General features: G+C 42.6%; 1 protein-coding gene across 50 annotated transcripts in view; it reads right to left on the minus strand.

Annotated features, from left to right (window-relative positions):
* Positions 1 to 867: 867 nt before the first annotated feature.
* MAGI1 (membrane associated guanylate kinase, WW and PDZ domain containing 1) overlaps positions 868 to 18,518 on the minus strand; it is a 351,119-nt gene continuing 333,468 nt past the window's right edge. For 7 of the 50 annotated variants that reach the window (XM_068906841.1, XM_068906867.1, XM_068906832.1 and 4 more), the window contains 7 exons: positions 16,983 to 17,276; positions 13,449 to 13,652; positions 10,185 to 10,275; positions 9,990 to 10,053; positions 8,868 to 9,017; positions 7,445 to 7,583; positions 868 to 3,790 (listed from right to left, as the gene is read on the minus strand). In XM_068906841.1, the coding sequence (XP_068762942.1) occupies positions 3,063 to 3,790; positions 7,445 to 7,583; positions 8,868 to 9,017; positions 9,990 to 10,053; positions 10,185 to 10,275; positions 13,449 to 13,652; positions 16,983 to 17,276 (1,670 nt within the window). In that variant the 3' untranslated portion in view covers positions 868 to 3,062. Of the gene's footprint in view, positions 3,791 to 5,379; positions 5,469 to 7,444; positions 7,584 to 8,867; positions 9,018 to 9,989; positions 10,054 to 10,184; positions 10,276 to 13,448; positions 13,653 to 16,982; positions 17,277 to 18,518 lie in introns of all 50 variants that reach the window. The other 43 variants (XM_068906853.1, XM_068906834.1, XM_068906840.1 and 40 more) reach the window with 13 other exon arrangements.

The raw sequence follows: 18,518 nt of genomic DNA on the forward strand, positions 1-18,518 counted from the left end.
TAAACTATGCTATTACGTAAACATGGAGAAGACATACAGCAGAAGATACAGAAGCAATGGATACCATCACACTATAATTTCTCAGTAAAAAGACACTGAACATCATGAAAGAATCCGACTTAAAATATCCAAACGCTTTCTCATTGACCCAAACATACCCCTAGAGACTCAGTCTGCGTCAGATGAACGCCCTGGCGGATGCTCTGATTGAAAATACAAACCATTCACCAGCGACTCCCTCAAGATGCTTGGTCTCCCAGAAGGCTAGCTGAAGTATCAGGAAAACACATGAATGGGGCCTGATAAATCATACAGTATTTAAGTTATTTTAAAGTATATTTAAAAGTAAACACAGTTTTGCAAGCTTTAACTTAACAGTCTTTACACATTTTCAGAACTAGGAGATGTGAGACATATGGTCTCAGTGAGATAGGTGTGTGTATATATATATATATATGTACACATACACACACATATATAGACATACACACATATATAGATATGGATATATATAGGACACTAACAATCTTCAGACACCAAGAGTGATAGAGTAGCTTCTATCTTAAGAGTCTTGATTTTTACACTGCTGCATGTGATGATGTGTTATGAAGGACTGGTGAGTGATATAAAACCCAAACAAAATGACAGACCCTGCTTCATCTGAACCCTTAGTTCTCGATTATTCTGGGGAAGGAAAGTTTATATTTGAAAATTAGAAACATATCCTTTAAGCCTTATCAAGTGGTTAACATATGTTTAACGGATAGCCCTTGGAAACTGTAAGCTACAGTTGACTAATTTAGACAGGGACGAGTTAAGTAACATTAAGGTGTGGCTCCTCCTTTATCTTATCACTACACTCATATGTATGCTTTGTATGGAAAACTTTATTTGATAATAAAAATAGCATTCACAGACTTTCTCCTTCTTTGTTGCTACATCATATACATAGCGTCTGTTCCAAGGAAAGAAGCTCGTACTGGGTAAGTCCACGTCTACTCATACTAGTGTTATGTATAAACCCAATAAGTCAAATAAAGCTATGAACAATGTAGTATTCATATATGCATAGTGTTTTATAAAAAAGATTGGCCCACATACTGCTTCTCATCAACACAGAAAAGAGCATTATGTCTATAGCACGTTGCAAGAAATGATGACTGGAGAACATAGACTGCATACAAGTGCTTAATAATACATAGCAGGCCCACCATGAAGAAAGAAATGATATTCAAACCAACAAAAGCTTTAGAATTACTTATATAGTCTCCCATTTTAAAACAGCTTTACATACCTGATTCAGTTTACATTAAAATATATTCCCCTGAATCAATTTGTTCCATTTTTCAGAAATATAAACACTTATCACATTCCTCACAGCTAAATTTTGTCATAAATCCTCTTTTGTACAAGAAAAAGGCAACAGTTTTGCTTTTTTTTTCCAACAGGCTCTATTAATTACAATTTAAACTGTACACACAATGATCGGCCATCTTCTTTCTCGGTTTTGTTTTTACAGTACCATGGCAACAACAGTGATAGACTTGCAATGCTTTTGTGTTCATATGGAAAATGTGAAACAGTATACATGTACACACCAATGCACTGTAAAAAGCAGCAGTTTACTTTAGTGGTCCAACAGTAACGGCAAACATTTTGGCTCAGCTAGGCAGTAATCCATTAAAATCTTATACCATTACTACAGCAGACTTACCACACAACTTGCAAATTTAAAAATACAACTTCGAAACTTGCAGGTTTTCCTTTTGCTGCTGTTCTTAGATTCAAATTTACAGCATATAACCAGTACGGCTAGGCTTTTCCAACCAGCTCGCCCCACTGGTTGCCTCTTTTTGCCTGTGTTTTTCTTTGACGCGTCTTTTTTTTTTTTTTTCTTCCCCTCCCCTTTCCTTTCCTTTCCTTTTCTTTTCTAAGCAAGCGCACTCCTTTTCTCTCAGGAAGGATGAACCAGCAAAACAAAACTTAAACATCGAGCGAAGAAGAAGAGAGAGTTTGGGAATTTGGCAAACTAAGGCAAGCCCACTGGTTTGGTCTGAGCAGAAGGAACACACCTGCTCCGAGAAGGGAGGACTCGGCTCCCCACCGCGCTGCGCCTTGTCCCCGGATCCCGCCCCCTTACCTCGCTTCCGAGCGGGCAAAACGATACCGTGCACGCTCAGATTTCTGTCCACGTACAGCTAGGAGATGAGTAGGGCCGCGGTGGCTGCCTTAATGAAATATCGTTAAGTGTTGCTGAGGCTAATGAGAGATCAGCAGTCTACAGTAGTGTGTGGCACAGGCATGGTGGTTACCGGTCTTCCTGCCTCTGCGCGTCCTGCCGAGGGGGCCTGAAGGTGTAAACTGTTCATGGAACAAACTAGAAATTCCTTATCGCAAATCATCTTGTGCTGTGTGGGTTCTGTTTTTTGTTTTTATTATTACTTACTATTATTATAAATATCCTTCATTGAAAACAGTAGTCTCTTCAAACAGTTCTTGCAATTTTAGGAACATTTGCTCTCTCTCTTTTTTAATTCCTTCAGCAGGAGCGCTCCATTCCTACCGAGATGAACAATTTTCTTCCTTCCCCACCCCCAACCCTTAAAAAAAATTTCTACATACAGTGTAGCAGTGAGTCACTAGAGAACAGTCTGGATCAAATTATTCAAACTTGGTCATAAAATCCTTTACCTATATTATATTACTGGCTACCCCCATTTACTATATTGGGGAGGGGGGAAAGTAGCCCGATAAAGGAATTATTCTTAAGAAATCTACAAAGAATGTAGAAACAAAATTTCATAATCCTTTAGGACCAAACATTTGGCAAGTAATTAAAAAAAAAAAGAATACACTGAAAAATACTTTCTTTAATATTATACATCAGGCACAACACTTTGTTTTTTTTTTGTTTTTTTGTTTGTCATAAGGTTTCATCTGCATAAAACGTCTGTGGCCGTTTGCAGGCGTCGGGTGTCTCCTCGCGTAGGAAGGTAGGGTGGTTTGGCCGTTCGCCCCCTCTCCGCCGCTGCCGGGGCGGCCGGGCGCCGCGGCGGGGCTCGTCAGATGCTGAGGTCGGTGCTGCACTCCTTGTAGGGCCGCCGCCGCGGCTCGGTGGGGTGCCTCCTGCTCGTCTCGTACTTCCAGCCGCGCTCGTCCTTCTCCCGGCGGCCGGCTCGCTCCTCCCGGAGCCGTCTGTCGGGTGACCTTTCCCTCCTCCGGTCGGAAGACTTGGCCCGGCGGTCGAGCGAACTGTCCCTCCTCCGCTCCGGCGACCTGCGGGGCTCCATCAGCCTCTCCAGCGACCTCCTGCGCCTGGCGGGTGACCCGTCCCGGCGGCGAGCCGGCGAGCGCTCCCGCCGCCGCTCGGGAGACGGGTCCCTCCTCCGCTCCGGCCTCTCCCTCCGCTCCAACGTGGTGTCGGCGCTCCTCGTCCCTTCCCTCCTCTTCTCCGGAGGTCTTCGCTTCTGCCCGTTCACCACCACCAGCCGCTCAGGCTGCCCGTCGCGCCGCCTCTCGGGCGACCGCTCGGTTCTCCTGCCTGGCACGCTGCCGGTGGTTTTAGAAGTCCCGTTCCAAGTGTGGTGCTCGTTGGGATGTCTGCTAGCCTCTCTGCTGCCTTTTAGGTCTCTAACGTAAGTCCGCTTGTCCCCATGTGGTGATGATTTGTGAAGGTCTGGTGGATAACTGGACTCCGATGATGGGTGCTGCCGTCGGTCGGATGGCGCGGCTCTCATTTCCGGTACATTTTGTGAACCTGTGGCGGGACTGTTCCTGTCACTGCTGGGGTCTGCAAGAAAATAACAGCAAAGCGTTTGGTACCGGGGCCTGCTGCGGGGCCGTGACACCACTTAGCACTCTTCAGACTTCATTAGTGACAAAAACAAACAACGGTTAAAGCAGTGACGGCTAACCGAAGCCTTGGTTAATTTAAGTGCAACTGCGATCAATGAGAGTTAGGTTAGTACTGGTGCTGCTCTGTTCGTTAGCTGGGGTTTGGTCCAAGCCACTATCGTCTTTACGCTCTTCTCATCGTGGGGCACTTTACGTTTTCCCCAAGCCCAATTCATAACGTTGCGGTTACACTAAATCCTTTCCGGTGAAAAAATTAGGATTGCAGTTCAGGTTGTCGGATTTTTTTTTTTTTAAATTGTTTCCAATAGAAAGGGCCCTTAGGAAAAGATTTTTTTCTTTAAGTCTTTTGAAAGCATTGCCTTCCTTGTGTGGGAAGCCTTGTTTTAAATAACTGAAAAAGTACAGGAAATGTAATTAATTATTATGTTTTGACTGTGTAAAATAAATTCTAAAGGTGTGATAATTAGACTGTAATCATGTAATTTCCATTCTATTATGGCATCATTTGATCTCACTTAATTCTACCACGTTATAGAAAATCCGCCGATAGATTTTTGGTTTTGCCACAATGATTCAACAAACGATGACAGGAGTTATGATTTTGTTACATCAAAGCAATGGAAATACATTGGACTATGTAGGATGGCTTTGATTAAAACCTAATCTCCAGTTCCTCACTGTCGACTGGTATCTCAGGTAAGAGAGCTGCGCTACCTTTGTGAGACAAACCACAAAGTGGAGAAAGAAAAAAATAAAAAGCCCTGAACCCAGCCCTGCACCGTAGCTAAGCTACAATTACCCGCATCATTCGCAGCGGATGTTTATGAATGATTCATTACAGACGTGGCAAACCTTAAAGTCGCTGCACTGACTGAACGGGAGGTGCAGAGCGTCGTTTTTATTTGGCCTGCTTTTTTTTTTTTTTTTTTTTTTTTTAAAGTCTCCTCTGCAAGGCAGCTCGGCTACCGTCAGCTCTGCGCCGGGTGCTCGCCCTGCCGCTCGCACCGGGACGCCCACTTCGAGGTGGGCTGCCTGGATGCCGACGACCGAAAAGCCCAAAACGCGCTCGTCGGCACAGAATTTGTCTCCCTTCCCTCCCCCGTGCCAAACGCTCCACGTGCTCCTTTCTCCTGCCATGACCTAAAACTTCTCCTGCTTGGCTGCGTTCTTCTCCCTGAGCTGGGGCGAGCCGGTGCGTGCACGGGCCGTTATTTCTTGCGACTCCCAGGTGAAACCCGCGTTGCGACTCCCCGCGTGCTCGTTTTAACTCGTCAGCTTGCTCGGCCAGCGGCGGGAGGCCCACGCGGCTTCCCCACGGCTCTGAGCACGTGGCTCGTGGCAACCTGGCTACCGCGCAAGGCAAGAGCGAGGCTCACACATGGTCGGTGGTGTACTTACAATTCAAAGAAGGCAGGGTGCTCGGAATGAATTGCTGGACATATATAAAATATAGCGAAGCGGAAAGCAATGTGAGGGAATTAGGCCACAGCACAAAAACACCTAGTATTGATTTTAGCTACAAACCGTAGTTTGATTATGGCCCATAAGGTAGAAGCAAGACTCCCCGAGCTTGTCATTTCTCATACATGCAGCGATATTAGGAGGTATCATCGCTGAGGAAGGAAGAGCCCAGCACCAAGAACAGTAAGAGAAAGAGAAAGAGAAAAGTAGAAAATTTAGATTTCCCTATAATAAAGGTGAAAGAAAGAAAAATCTTCATATTTTATCTTAGAATAAAGAAAGTTTATTTTTCCAGTCAGATTGTCTAGGCTTCACCCAAATATAAGGCTGCAAAGACAGCAGTTGTTATTATAGTGACATAACGAGACATCTAGGAGGTGATTCAATAACCCAGACAACGAGAGCACCCATTCTAAAAGACAGCTGGAACAGCGACACAGAATGTCATAGAAAAAACATTAACAATCAAACAACGACGAAAAATAAAGTCCACCAGAGACCACAACATTAAAAATAAGTACAAAACTCATTACAAAAATATACAGCCTCATAGAGAAGCACGTTCCAATCAAGTCAGAAAAATATTGGAACTTAACATTATTAGAGTAACCGTTTGTGACTGCAGGGAACAGAACGGAGGAGAGGAAGTCCCAAATGTTACAAGGATGTTCTTTACAGTAGTGCAGCCCCTGTATATTAAATCCTTGCTTGGAAAGCAAATGTTCAGTGATTTATCCTTAGCCAAAAGAAAATTGGTGTTGGATTTTCATCCTCAGTGCAACAGACATATGCTTTGAGATGTGAAGCACTTAATTTACAGAATATTTATGAAGTCTAGCATATGATACAGTACTGTATATCCAAAGGAGTATAGGAAAAGACAAAAGTAGAAAGAACATTACATAAATTCAGTGCCATCAATGAACCTTCTGGTGTGCTATTTATATTACAGAAGTGTAAACCCACAACTTCCCTTCCATATTATTAAATACTTCAATTGTTACTTGGTTATACTTTGAACTGGTCATTTTAAGTTAAATAATGAGCAGAATGAGCAGAAACTCTCCAACATGGTACAGTAAATTAAAAAGAAAATCTAGTTCATAAATTGTGCAGAATGATTTTGTTGCTTTTTTTTTTTTTTTTTTTTAGAAAATGGAGTGATAAACACATAACCACTGACACAGAAATAACCCAAATAAGAGGAGAAATGTATAAAGGACATCCCTTCAATCATCAGTTTCTATAGAAACCTCAAAGACCTTTGGTTGGGAGTAGCCCTCCATCGAGGGCACAATATTTGACAATTATCTCAAATAAATAAGACATAATTATAATATTAAATAGAATGCTAAGTTAGGCCACCCAGCAATCCAACCTCTGAAGGAAGAAAAGGAATTCTAATGGAATTCTTAGTAGGAAACAAAGAGTGAATGTTTCCCCCAAGACAGACACGAGAGCGCCTTTTCGTAACCTCCTCACCTTTTCAGACCTTACAAATCAACAAGTTGAAACCAGCAGACAGTTTAAGGGGGAAGAAAAGGGCTCGGGAGGCCAAATCAATATATTTTTGCAGTAAAGCTTTTTTTTTTTTTTTCCTTAAATAACTTTATAAATATTTACATAAATATTAAGGGAAGGCAAAAACCCCATAAGCCATCTTGGCATTCATGTCTACGGATACAGACAGGAACTAAGAGAAAAGCCTAACAAAAAAATCACCGCTTTAGCATAGTAATTCAGGATCCCAGTTTTTGCATTGATTAGAAGTAGAGATCTATTTGAAACCACAATTCAGCTGCTGAGAAACAGTTTGGCACAGTTCAATGACATTCCTTGTTTGGCTGGACAAGACAATAAGTTTTTTTGTTTTGTTTTCCTCTCTGATCACCAAAAATACTGCTAGGATAATCTTGCCTTATACTGCGCCCCAAGTCCATGGAAGTAAGCAAAGGATGAAATGTGTAGAAAACTCAGCACAAGCGAGGCAATTAACCATATGTTGCAAAGGTTGGTAAGACACTGGTGAGAAAGGAAAATAAAAAAGAATCCCCGCTTCAGATCTTGAGACAAATCATTCATGGAGTGATGCCAGGGAAGAAAGGAATGTTTTCATAGTTTGACCCACCATATTCTGGGACTGAGCCATCTCCACGTTTCAGAAACAGGCGGACCCTGCGGCCACCGTTTTTAATCAGTTCTATGGCCCGAGCGTGCTTCATGTTCTTGGTAGTCTCCCCATTGATCTCTAAGATTTCATCACCGATCTGTCAACGTAAGGAAAGAGAAGAGGCTAAGATTAGAAACGAGGCTCCAAGAGGGCCGCCATGAGCACATTGCGTACAAGAGAACGGCTGCAGTAACGGTGGAGGAGGAATATGCCCAAGGGCATGTATGCCTCACTACTTCCAGGGACAACTCCTGCCCTGGCGGCAAGTCAGGCCGTGGAGACCAAGGTGCAGGGGCCTGGGAGACACGAAGCTAACAGGGAATACCTTCAGGTATCAACATATTTCACTGCCATTCTGTAAACCCACCTTGCTTTCCTGCAGTGCTTAATGCCTAGTTAAGTGTTAAGTGAAGTGTGAAATAAATAGTGTTACATTTATTTCATTTTACTTTGATTACTCAGAAGACTTCATTGAAAAAGTCGTTGTTCATTCTACAGCTAACTGGGATATTCAAGCAGTTTTTTCAGGTCCTTTTCTCACTTGGATTTAGATACCTCGTATGAACAGTAAACTTGCTTCTGTAAATACACACATTTATCAGGATAGGAAAACGGCTTGGAAGAGCTTGTCAAAGCATTGGCTTCCACAGAGCAGCCCTGATTTATTTCCATCAGCAAAAATTCTGGACCTGTAAATCTATCCTTAGCAGAAGAATCTTGAAAATGCCCTTCACACGATATCTGGAGTGGAAAAAACATATGCTATAAAGTTATTATGCATCCCCTACCAAGGGAGCAAGGAGTATATAAAACTTGGCAATTTACTTTTTCGGTGGGCATTTAATAACATCAGTCCTTGTTATAATGTTTATAATCAGCCATTAATGCAAAATTAGGTGACAGACAAAGTTAACAGTTAATACTTATCAAAAACTACACTATAATTTTGCAAACCATTGGTCAACACAGATGAACGGTCCCTCACTACCCTTCCGCACAACAGTTGAGGAAAGGTCAGTGAGGATACCCTGAGTCTTTATCCATGGCCCCAGCTCCCCAGCTGGTAAAGACCATTGCTATTACTTGCCACACGGGTCTTTGCTAGATGTAAAAAGTCAGTTTATGTATTAGGGTTCAGAAATCTGGGTGTGGAGCAAGGATGGAGTGAAGTCTTCCAACACATACATGCTTTAAAAGACTGTACAAAGCCTGACAGAAACCACTGACAGAAGTAAATAGAAACTACTGCTCCTTTCAGTTATCATTTAATTTTCCTCTTAGGTGGCACGGCAGAAGGAGTGCCTGTGGGAGAGAGGCAGGGAAGTTAGCTTGCTGCAAAGAAGTGTTTTTTTTTTTTTTTTTAAATCTGTTTTGTGCATACCCTCATCTTCCCACATCTCTCAGCTGGACCATCCTCAGCTAGCCGCAACACGTACAGGTCCATATTATACTCCCGGCCACCTCGTAGGCTAAAGCCAAACCCTTTGGCTCCTCTTTCCAGCTCAACAGTATAAAAATCTTGGTCCTGCTGCTGGAAGAAAGACAACATATGTGCAATTAAACAGAAAGTTAAATGCTGTTCTACTTCTCATTTTGAAATTATTCAATCAGTGAACTTTTTTTTTTTTTACTTGTAATTAAAAAAGAAAAATCAGTTGGGTTTTCGCCTACACACTAGGATTCCCTGGTTCCTCAGACTCATCCTGTAATTTGGAGCGCTGGCAACAGGCTGCAAAGGGCTGCTGCTTGAATTAACAGGCCTGGCCATGTCCCATGGATTTTTAGGCACCTTGGTTATAAGATGTAGCCTCTCCTGTGCCCAGAGCAGAAAAAAAGGTACTTCTGGAGGTGGTTAGCTCATGCCAGGCTTCACTTAAATATCTAAAGGTAACTGGGATGAATCTATATCATGATGCTGGCTCCTCCTTTTAGTTATCACCTTGTAGATTACTTTACAGGAAACAGAGGCACAAATGTTTTTCTCTACAGCATAAACGCTGTTAGCGTGGAGATGTTTTGAAGACCCTAATGGAAGAGGTTAGCTCTGGGCTGGCCAGAGGTAAGGAAAGTTAACAGTGAGATAATCTCTCTAATAAGATGCAGCCTGCAAAAGCTGGAACACTCCAATTACTGCCCCTTATTAAGTTCTATTCTTTTTTGTCCTTTGAATTTCTCATTTGCACACCGCAGTACTTTCCGGAGAGCCCCCTCAAAATATACACTTCAATAAACAAACACATAAATTCTTACTGTCATAAAATCATTAGCTTTTTTTTTTTTTTTTTTTAATTTTGATGAGACTATGTTGGAAATGTTTGCCGGCTGAAAAAACAGCAACACATATTAAGAAACTAATCAGCAAATCCCTCTTTCTCCACCAAACAGACCAATGGAGACCAGCCTCCCAGTAGGAATTTTCTAGGGAAACATTTGAACACAGCCCTTAAGCACACTGGAAGCAATAATCCGTGGTAAACAAAGCAATTAGAAAGGCATTCTTTACCTGCGCTGCTTGGGGTGGTTTGAAGTCAAACTGGGATTCCTGCTTTGGTTTGGCGTTGTTCCTGCTGAAACGAATGAGAGAAAAAGAGAGAAAGAGGGAGAAAGGAAAAATACAGCTCATGGGGTGTGAAGAAGATCCAGAAGTAACCAAAGGAAGAGCATGTCAACACGCTCTCCTCAAGGAAAATAATCTGACCTGCTCTCCTGTGGTATTTGCTGAGGAGTATGCGTGGTTGTAATTGTAGCAATTTTTTCTGCGTTGGTCAATAAAGTAGCATTGGAGGATTCTGTAAAATAATTTTTTTTTTAGTATGAGGGAAGATCACTGAAAAAAATACAGGTTTTGCAAAGGCATTTCCTTGGAAAGTATCATTATTTTTTTTTGTAAATAACTTGAGGGTGGACCAAATTTCCTAAATCCAGCAATTAAAAAGACAAAGTGTTTTAAAGTAATTACAAAATACTGACTGTGCTCCACTTTTCAAGAGCAAAACCTAAGCTGAATACACAACTCACTGGTGAAAAAAAGATGCACATTGTTTCTTGAATTTATCTAATTCTAGTCCCACTTAAAGAAATATCACCACCACCATGAGACAGCAACAACAAAAACTGCATGGAAACATCTGGTTTTCCAATCTAAAATTGCAAGGTCTTCTACTCCTGCCTTTGCTCGTCTCATACACTCCTGTCATCTGATAATTCATACCAAGTAGAGCAACAATACATCTTTGGTACAGATGTATCTCCATGACACTGCTGTGTCTATCTTTAGCCCACCCTACCCCATGAGTCAGGAGCTGTGCATAATTTTTGCTAACTTTTTATACACAAGTTTAGGACACAAGCCAGCCATGATGCAGAGGGATCATGGGAAGAGAACATAAGTATAGGAAAAACCCTCTCTAGCAGAATCACAGTTGCTGTAGTTCTAAATCCTAAATACTTCATTTATTCATGGTCCTATGCTGCCCTAGAATACTTAAGACACCAGCTAAGTGCCTAGGCTTATCTTTTTTAGGCTCTCTGTATCACTGCATCGGCTGGCAGCATGTTAAGCCATTGCAATTTCATCGCAAATATACCCCTGCAGTGGCCTATCAGAATGAGTTTGTGCAAAACTATTACCTAGCAAAAAGTTGGTATTTTTAATAACTTCAGAAGAGATTAACAGTGTGAGTTTACTGTTAGTCTCATGAGTTAGTCTCATGATGAGCCATAGTTTCATCATTATTTGAGAAGTTCAGCTTCCATTATTTGTTTTTCTTTCAAGTACTCTCTTAAGAGCCCTTATATTTACCAAAAAAAAAAAAAAGCTCCCAAATCAGAAGACAACAAAGAAAAAATAACAGAGACTAATTTCTTAAACCTCATGGCTTTTTAAGCAAACTTCTCAGCAATGCGTGGAATGTCTGGTCTTATACGGCTTTTGGAAATTCAATGCAGGTAATATGGTGTAAAATTGGTAAATTGGTTTCGAATTTCAAGGGGATAGTAAATACAAAGACTCAAATCTTGCATTGCTAGGTGAATAGGGTTGACTCCTTAAATTACAACTTTCCAACTGCCTACCCCTTCACTAGGAAGGCCCAACATCAGTTGCAACCACAGATTTATCTTCCAACCTAAGCAGTTTAACATGGTATTTTGTACATATACTGGTATGAACAAGGCTTACTGAGCATTCATGCCAGGAGACTACATTTCTCTTAAACATTCTCAAGCGATTCAAAAGTTATTTTCTTTTTTGCATTTTTGCATTCATTTATTTTTATTCAAAAGTTCACCTTCCTCGATTTTGATCAGACGCAAAATAAAGGGTAACAAACAATTCTTCTCCCAGTTTGTCTTTCAAAATTGTCGCACGAAGGCCAGCTGAGACATTAGTCTGACTCACAGCCATTTCATTATTCATAAATACTCAGTTTGCTGGAAGGAGCATTTGATCAGGTACCATTTGACCCAGAAGATGTTAGAGAGCAGGAAAATAAAACTCTCATGCAAAACAAATCATCCTAAACAGAAATAACTTACAATCGGATCATTTCTAGCCTTGGCCTATTTTTATCCTCTAACTAAACACAGCATAATCATGCTCTGTGGGGTAAACAATGTTTGAGATTACAGCGGGCATAGCAAGTAAGAGATTAGGGAACTACAGAGTGTTTCTCACTGGAAATCGCATCGTCTAACTTCTTCATCCTGCTTTAGAGATACTAGGTTCAATTCATAACTTCCCTCTGGTTCTTTGGGAGCCTTAAGTGTAGTAACACTAGTCCATACACACAGAGTGACAGCAAAACGTTTCCTATCAGCCTGCAGAATGAAAAGGTCTCTTTCCAATGGTTTTCATTGTGGGACATCATCTTCCTCAGTTCAGTCACACTTTCTTAATCTTTCTTTCGAACTAGATCATACTTTTTCTACATTTAATTGAATTTTCTGGACTGCAAATAATGTCCTGTAAAGTCTAAAAACTTCACACTGTATCTGAGCCATCAAATCTTACACCCATGGATTCAGCTTAAAAAGGAGAGAGCGATACAAGAGAATTTCTGCCAAACAAGCTCCCACTACTGACCTGTCTAAAAAGAAGACCGTGAACAAATGAAACATTCAGAATTTAGAACCACAGTGTTTTTAATTCTGCTACAGATACTTTTTCATATGCTTATGCTCTGTTTCTATTTGGCATCACAGCTAGGGGTGAATTTCAGGAAACTGATAGATAATGCAGATCCTTATTTTTATTACCCAATTCAGTGATCTGAAACTAGTCTCAACTGTCAGCATGTTATCGGGGTTTGGAGCATTCCTTCTGTTCAAAAACAATACGATATACAACACAATATCTATTTGGGGTAACTCTTACAATATCAGCTGAAAGCAAGCAAGCAGCTCCAGAGCTACTGCCACTTGACAAAGTCATTGCAAAACGTACTGAGATCACTCCCAAAGCAACACATCCAGAATAAAAACAAATCTTCCATTTCCAGAAGCTTAAAACATGACAACATCTTTATGCCTTTCTGTGATTCCTTTTACTCTATTGCCTGCTTGTGCATACATAAAGCTTCAGGGGTCCCACGTACTAGCGAGTAAGCAACCATTCCCAAATAGTCCAATGCTGCATTGTTAACCTAAGAATTCAGTCCAAGAACACAGAGATATATGAATTTACAGAAGGTCATTTTACAGAGACACTTGGAGGAATAAGGATAGAATGGACTCTTACTGTTTTTTTTAAACAGACGATGAGCATCCCCCTGTTTAAAAAGAGAACCCTCCATAGAAAAAAAAAAAAAACAACTCTGGAAGATTCACAGCCCTCTTTGCTGCTAATTCCCAAAGGGGGAGTGGGGACGGAGCCCTCCAAGACTGCAGCTCTGACCGACACCAAAAGCCCCGGAAGAAAGTAACGGAGGACTCGGGTTAAGATAGCAAGGAACGTATACTTTACCATCTCCTGGAATGATGCGCAGAGTAACGGTGTTTCCCGCCTCCTTAATTAGGTTGACGATGTCTGAATGCGATTTGTTGGTGATGGAGCATCCATTCACAGCCAAGATCCGGTCGCCTACTTTCAGCTTGCCACAGCGGTCTGCGGGACTCCCTTCAATTATCCGACCTATTTTGTGAGGCATGGCCACACATGCATTTCCCGCTTTTGTATTGTTTTGGGGATTTTGTTTTGTTTTGTTTTGGTTTGGTTTGGTTTTAATTGTTTACATATGTGGGAATATGGTGAAGGGGAAAAGGAGAAAAAGGGTTGAAAAGGGAAAGAGAAGGTTAAGGGTTAATTAATTAATGCATCAAGCAAAAGTTATTATAGGATAGCTTTGCTGCCAGTGTTCAAAACATTGGCAATTAACTAGTATAAGTGCACAATACGTTACTTCTTTTACAAAGTGTTTTGTCAGTCCATCAGTCCCCCCCACACTCTTGATTTCTGTTAATAAACAGTGAGATTTTTATAGCCTACAACTGCACTCAGCAGCCCCATAATAACCCAAATCCTGATTTTATTTTTGAATCAAAAAGATGGAAACTGCTGGTGGAAAACATAACCTTCCTCCTCCAAGATTACATCAGTGTCAGCATTTCTAGTCTTCCTCTAAGTCAACTGCTGTTGAAGCTTCTGCCAATGTTTTGTTCTTTCTCAGTTTAGAAAGATACAGTCATTCTAGGACTAGGAGGGAGCACGACTCCCTTTCTACCACAGGAGACCCAAGCTATCAGTGCTACATGGGGAAGCAGTATGAAATTGTTTTTTTTTTTTTTTCTGTCAGGCATAAAGGAACTACCAGGTAGGGCATGGGACCACTAGAGAGGGGCCAAGACTGACAAAGCCAACAGGCCTGGTGCAGTCCTCCACCTCACAGCCGTGTTAACCCTTCCCCTTTTATGATCTTAGATGGCATAGGGACAGGAGCAGGGGAGGAGCAAGGACCACCTGATTTAAATACCTCTAAAACCACACGCAAAACTGTTGAGATGACTAACAGACACAGCGAGAGCACTTAAGGATGAATATGTTTCGGAGACAAAGCTCCCCTCCTGTCCCACATGGTTGCCTGTCCCCAAAAACAGACGGTCTTCAACAACATGCAGAATTGAGATGCAGGACATACAGAACTGAAGTCAGATAAATCCACTGGACTTTTATAGGGCTTCCTTACACAAGCAAGGGGCCCTTAGTGTGCAGCATGTGATGAGAAGCATGAGATCTGCAGAGTGGTCATCTCATACCCCACATGCACAGTACATTCACCCTCAAGATGCACTTTCCCATCTGTGCTGTAATCTTTTATCCGATTAGTAGTTTTAGAGATATACACTGCTACATGCATAAGAATACCAAAAAGACCATAAAGAAGAAAAGGCTAAGAAAAGGAATATGAGGTGACAGAACAGGTTGGAAAGATACAATGAAAACCTGCAGAAAGTGTTAATATTAATCAAGGATGGTGGAGCATATTTTTTTTTGCTTTTACTTTGACGTTAGGAAATTTCTCTTCCTGGTAATACAATGACCCATCCAGGTCACAGCTGTTTTGAGGGCCTCTGAAACGACTTTCTACTCTATCCAATTTATTGGACACAGATGACTAAGTCCATACCAAGGTGGGTTTTAGAAACAGACTGGTCCATCTCTAAATACTACCTATGAAAGAAAAAACTTCAAAGCAGGTACAAAGCAAGCACCACAGAGCAGAGGGGACACATCTCATGCAGAGAATTAGGAAAAAGTTGAATATACTTGAAAAAAATTAAAGGAAAAACAGTCACAGATCAACAGCTCTCCATGAGGAACCTCTGCACAGATAGCTTCCACTTAGCTAGGATCTTGGGCTAGAGCAAACACAACTCTTCAGAACCCCACGTCAAAGTTTCTTTGCAGAGAACAGTTAGAGCACGGTCCTCACACAGCAAAAGTTATTTACCCACACATTATCAAATGCTTTCAGAAAATGAAATCTCTCTCCAATTTAGACTGAGTTCATTTTAAACACTATTACAGTATGCTGTTGTGTGCTGGCACCAAAATACCTATTCTGGAAGAGCAGTTTCCAGGAGTAAGGACAACGCAAGGTGGCCTAGCTGCAGAGAACTGACAGAAGTTACTGCACTGAATATTCCCCCCTTGAAATCTCTAGTGCTGCCCAGAACAGTGTTAGAAATGGCTCACTCTGCATAAATAACAACAAAGGAGCTGATGCTCCCTGTAGTTATTGGTGCGTTTACTAATGCAAGGGCACTGGTGATGGGCAATGGCAGGAAATTTCAGAGGAAAAAGCCCGGAACAAAGTGGGAAAGGCCACTTTTTGCCACATGCACTTGCGCGCTCTGGGAACATGCAAGCTGATGGGTAGACTGCAATGTATTTTGTCTGCAAAACACAACTCTGCTTTGAGAGGTACCGTGAAGATGGCCAGAGCACTTGCTCTGTCTTTCTTCTCCCCCTCCACCCTTCTCACATGCCGCAGACCAAGAGGGAGGGGGCACCTTCTTTTTCCCCTACGACGTAGGAACAGATGCTGCCCCTAGCCCTTTTGGAGGAGATGGGAAGGGAAGAAAACGGCAGCTGTAGCTGGTTCCTCCCCCGCAGTGACATTTCTGCTCTAGTGCAGGCCATGCTGTGCACACTGGTAAAACTAGCTGATACGTGCTTTTCAATACATGGTTCATTTGCTCTATAGACAAAATTACACCACTTTTGCACCTGGAAATGGGTGCCTGCCTAGCAGAAGGGGCTGTCTACAGCAAGAAGCTGTGACCACTTATCTTAAAGCAGGACACTAAGTGTGTTGTTGCATGAACTTCCTGCTTCTCCCTGCTCTAAACCAAAGCGTTTGGGAAGGGGAGACACAAGGTGGTGAGGGTCAAAGGACAGACCTGTTTTGTTTTTTTAACAGTATCCTTCACTGTATGTCTCCCCAGCAAGCACTATTAATTAAAACTTTCCAGCTATCAGCATGCTCACTCGACAATGAGGATCAGGAGAACAACCTTGACTGCCAAAGAGAAGTTAATCAGTTTAAGCATTACTGCTTCTAAATCAACTGGCTCCACTTCAGGACCAGGAGACGTAATTCATTCCCCTGACTCCCCTTCCGCATTAGCAAGCGTATCGTCTTCGGGGAAACCCTTGCTGCTCCTCTGAGAACAAAACCCACGGGGACATCCAGCTCATACAGACGGCCGCAGGCCTCGCAGCGAGTTCAGGCAGCATCAGGAACTGCCAGTGGTGGCACTTTGCTCTCCTGGTTCCGATTTCTCATTTTGCTTTTCTCGGCTCAGTGCTGAACAAAACCCAGGAGGCAAACACCTACCAACTCTCAACCTCCGTGAAGGCTATTAATTACAGAAATTAGGGCACGCTCAAGAACTGTAATTAAATAGAGAGAGTAGAGAGAGCCTCGCCTGCCCCCTCGTGCCGCTGTGCTCTATCCTGCCTCTCCTTCAAGGCGCTTAGCCAAATCCCGAGACTTACCAAACGTCGTCCCCGCCTCCGGCCGGCTCACTGAAGACACAATGACGAAGCCGAAGCCTTCGTTTTCGCCACGGCGGATCTCGACATCATAGGGCTGGACCACAGTGCTGACGACACCGCTGCCACCGCCACCACCGCTACCGATGCCGCTGGTGCTGCCGCTGCCCGAGCTGACGGTGTTCAGGGAGTTCTGGCTGCCCTGCGGGGTCCGCTTCTCCTCCGTCAGCGAGGCCGGCTGGTTGCTGCTATGGTGGGAAGAGGCCGGAGATGGGACTTCGTTCTCTGCCTTGGGAACTGGGGAAGGAAAACAGACGTGCCCTCTGAGCAGGCTGCAACATTTCCTGCTTGAGCAGCGCTGTGCACCAACGAGAAAAAAAGATCATTGGCTTTAATCTATAAATTATGATCAGAATGAGAAAGGGCTCTGTATCCCCTTGGACATCACCACCGACAGCTCTGCTGGGTGATGGCACGGACCACCCGCGCTCGTTCTTGCTGGCGTACGGAGCGATACAACCACAGCCGTTCACTGCTGCAACCATCGTAGCAATACAAACCAGTGCAGTACCAGTGCATGCCCAGATGCTCTGTGGCATTTTAAACCTTGATTATATTAGTTCATTGTGCCCCTTTTAAATATCATATCCCTGTTCTATTTACATATGTGCAACTGTGTGTATGTGCAGGCAGACACAGCAATACCAATTATCCACCACTCAACACCTGTGTATTATTCAACTTAATGCTATCAGTTGGGTAGCACTGATTGCCTTTGATTAACATGATCTGTTCTGAAGAGTAATAATAACTACCCATACTAAAGTAAAGCCACTTGTAAATTAAACGTTTTTGGACAGAAGAACCAGCTACTATCCCCTGTACAGTCCAGCACAGCTGGGGAGAAGACTTTAAATATTATCACAACTGTTTAACAGCAACTGAAGATGGACATGGTATTAGTATAAAATCTAATCAGCTACCACAAGGCTTGAAGAAATCCCCCAAAAAATCATCTAGTCTGCACTCTGCTCGAGTCAGGGCCAACTACACTTACTGTCAGCCCTGACAGATGTTTGTCTAATCTGCTGTTAAATATCTCCCCAGGCAATCTATTGGTTGTAATATCTAACTTGAATCTTCCCTTCTGCAACATAAGGCTATTATTTCTAGCTCTATCTTGCAGGCATATGGAGAACATATTATTCCCTTCCTCTTTGTGGCAGTCTCTTATAGTCTTGGGGAGTTTAACACAACACCTCCTCCCCCTTCTCTGCTTTAGGCTAAACAATCCCAATTTGCTCAATATTTCCTTGCAGACCATGTTTTCTAGAGCTCTCCTTATTCTCACTGGTCCTCTGGACTCCCTCCAGTTGGGCCCTGTCCAACTCAAACATGTCTTTCGTGAAGTGCTGGACCATATTGCAGCTGAGCCATCATCACTGCTGGGAAATCAGAAGAGTTACTCCCTGTCTGCATCCCAGCAGTGTTTTTCTTTGCCAGAGGGTAGCTCTGGTAAAGCCTGTGGCCCACAATAAC

This window comes from Struthio camelus, chromosome 14, assembly GCF_040807025.1.
Source record: "Struthio camelus isolate bStrCam1 chromosome 14, bStrCam1.hap1, whole genome shotgun sequence".
NCBI lineage: Eukaryota > Metazoa > Chordata > Aves > Struthioniformes > Struthionidae > Struthio > Struthio camelus.